This window comes from Condylostylus longicornis, unplaced genomic scaffold (assembly GCF_029603195.1).
Source record: "Condylostylus longicornis isolate FDR11 unplaced genomic scaffold, ASM2960319v2 ptg000040l, whole genome shotgun sequence".
Lineage (NCBI taxonomy): Eukaryota > Metazoa > Arthropoda > Insecta > Diptera > Dolichopodidae > Condylostylus > Condylostylus longicornis.
In genome coordinates this window covers 14,949,905-14,953,284 of record NW_026578009.1, presented here as the reverse complement: position 1 = coordinate 14,953,284, position 3,380 = coordinate 14,949,905, and the positions used below count along the sequence as shown (strand labels likewise).

At 28.0% G+C, this 3,380-nt stretch overlaps 1 protein-coding gene across 1 annotated transcript; it reads right to left on the bottom strand.

The window, feature by feature from the left end:
- Nucleotides 1–342: 342 nt before the first annotated feature.
- Nucleotides 343–1,421, bottom strand: LOC129609825 (uncharacterized). Its single transcript, XM_055521949.1, has 2 exons — nucleotides 801–1,421; nucleotides 343–729 (listed from the first exon to the last, which is right to left on the bottom strand). Exons 1-2 carry the CDS (start codon nucleotides 1,419–1,421, stop codon nucleotides 343–345), a joined length of 1,008 nt encoding a protein of 335 aa, XP_055377924.1.
- Nucleotides 1,422–3,380: the final 1,959 nt, after the last annotated feature.

Genomic DNA, 3,380 nt, shown 5'->3' with positions numbered 1-3,380 from the left:
ATCTTCTGATACTTGAACCATTAAATAACTTTTAAAATAAAAAAATGATCCTAAATAAACAATGACGAAACGCGACATAAATTGTGATAATATTATTTTCAAATTTAAGATTTAACAAATTTTTAGAAAAACCATTAATTTTTGTAACGGTCAATTTTAAACATAATTCATATTTCATTCTTCAACCTAAAATCATTTTAGCTGGCGTAAACATTCTCCCGCGTTGATGTCTCTGGCATCAGATTTGGAAATCTTAGGTTCTTAGTTGTATATGTTGTGGTCCTTCGACTGATTTGTGATCTTTATTGAATATGTATTTTTTACTAATATACATTGATATTATCAGAACACTGAGTACTGATGTTTGTCATGATATGACATTGCTTCAAAACTGCTTTCTTGCTTCTTCAAGGCTTGTAATGGCTGCTTAATTTTGCCATATTTGGCAGAAAATGAATCTGTTAAATTTAAACTATTAATATGCATACTGCTAAATAATGAAGATTCTATATGAAAAGTTTGTATGACTACTTCGTCATCCTTTAATAGACAATTTTCATGAAAATTCAACAACCCTTTAAGCCTTTGTTGATAAGCGAGATCATCGCACACAATATTAATAAGATACTCCTTATCTAATGAATAAAGCCATGAATTCTTTCTTGTTAGTTGAACCCAATATTTATTACTTTTTGTTAGTTTTATGTTGCATTTATCTGCTATTGTTTGCTGAGTTATTAAATGAAATTTGCATTCTATCTCTTTTGTTTCTTTAGTATATAATGATCGCAAATGTTCACATAAGAACTGACAGAAATAGAGTCCCTCCATTCTATATCTGATAATGTATATACTGTATTTTTATGCAAATTAGTCCAAACAAGTTCATTACTTGTTTCAATACTAAAAAATGTGCCGTTAAATAGCTGAGGAAAAGGAATAATTTTGTATACTTCAAATTCTGATGATTTTATTAATGGGATGTATAACACGAATATAACTGATGTTTTTGTAATTTTGGACTTTATTGTTGTCAATTTATATAACTGTGTTAGAGATGGTGCTTGTAATCCTTCAGGAATGGTTTGAACCAAATCTTCTAAATATGCTGTTACTTGATTTGGTGATCCATGATGAATATCATGGATTATGTCCAAAATCGTAATGTGTTTTTTTTCTAACTCGTTATTAAGTAATGAAACATATTGCGCCAACATTAAAAACATCTTTTGCAGATTTTCATCTTTTTCCTTGGGTAATAAATATTTTAGCGTTCTGTTTATTTCTTCCATTTCATCTTTGATTATGTTTAACTGTTGTGCTCTTTCTGTATTTGTTTTCTTTAGTAAATTAACTGTAGCCTCAACAATTGATGTCTGATTTTTAATAAGATTGAGCGATTGTTCGAAAATCGGCAACATTGTTGTCTTTGCCCTTTAAATATTTTATATCAAAATTGAATTCGTTTAGTTTTATTCTCCACCTTTGTAATTTGGAGTTGGGCTCTTTTAATGAATTTAACCATATTAAGGGTCTCCGATCTATCTTTATTCGCACCAAATAAAGTATTAATTTTAATAAGTTGTTTTAATATTTTTAATTTAAATTGAGGAAAAATTTTATTGCTAATTAGCGAAGTTGTAGAGGCGGTATCGATTAAACATTTAAATTTAATATTATCAATAGTAAATTCTACTATTGGTAAAGAATCTTTTGAGGGGGTTTCCGAGGCTCTGATCGAAAATTTTCCTGTTCATTGTGATTAATATCAACTTCCATCGGTTCTGGAAATTGATAGTTATTGTTATTATGATTATTATTAAAATTGGAGAAATTTTGATGATTTCTTGAAAATCCACTTTGTCTATAATTGGTATTATGTCTATTTTGAAATGAGTTTGTTATATTCTTATTATGTGTAATTAAATGAAAATACCAGTTTATGCTTATTCTAACATTATAGGTACTTTATTATATTTATTGATATGTTTTCATGTCAGGTTTCAATTAACAACTGACTCTATGTATATTCTATGCTATATAAGATTATGTACTACAATACATTTTGTACTAGATTTATCATTTAATATGTAACAGAGTTATTATCTAAATTGTTTCTATTGGAACCATTATTGTTATTATACTTCGGACCATAACCATTATTATTTCGATTAAAATAACCAGAATTACCTGAGCCATAATTTCGATTATTTCTACCAAAATCATTCGAATTATTGTTATGATTCGAACTATAATTATTTTTATATCTGTAATTATTGTAGTTTTTGTTCCGAGGAAATTTATTATAATCAGAACTATAAGTGTTCTTATTATTTTGATAATTTGCTGAGGAAGATGAGATACCAGTTAACTCATAATAAGCTTCCTCCATAGAATCTACATTTTTCATTCTTAAAAACATTCTATCTGACCTCGGAATTTTACATAAAAACTTTTCTAGAATACTTTTTTCATTATTTCCTACGTTAAATTCAGTAGGTTTGTCACTATCTAACTTATATTTCAAATTTAATTTATCTAATATAATCGGAAGTTCATTGTAAAATTTACTTACATTGTTGTTGAATTTTATGGAGTCCGCTTGTTCCTTCAGTTTCACATAGGACTCTTGTACTCCAAAAGATTTCTTCAGCTGTTTTTTTATGTTCTCCCAACTATCGTCCTGTACTCTACGTACCGCTACCGCTACCGGTCCTTGGGTCTTCGAATTGAATATATTTTTCAAGTAGTTTTTTGTGTTGGCATCGGTTGTTGAACCCATGATGGCTTCTACTTCCTTTAAGAAGTTAGATAATTCAAAAGTGTCGTCCCTTCGAAATGTCGGGACGGACCTTGCTTCACTAATTAAGTCTTTTGCACTAATTTCATTTGCCATTTTTACTATTTGAATAAAATCACTTTGCAATTTTTCTAAATTTTCGTTATAGTTCACTTCTTCGATAGTTGGCAAAGGTTTTCTTTTGTTTTCTTACACAGTATGGTATATAAAAATTCCTTAATCGCCACTAAATCCCTGAAAGGAAACTAGTCAATGTTCATGTAACGTTACTTTTGTTATTGATAAAGATATTGTAAAATCTTGTTTAACTGTAACACTTTTACACTTTTTATAATAAAGTTTGATTAAGTTTTTGGTTCTTTTTTTTTTTTTTGTAAAAATTATTTTAATTAATTTAAAAAAAAGTTTTATTCTTCTTCGGTATCGTATTAACTTAATGTCTTTATTTTTAATTAACTAGTATGGCGATACTACCGACTGCGCCAGTTTCATATGCTTTTAACGTGTAAGGAAAATAAAATAAAAAAAACGCAAGTAAAGATTTGCTTGTAACTTAATTGAATGTCTCTTAATTATGTTA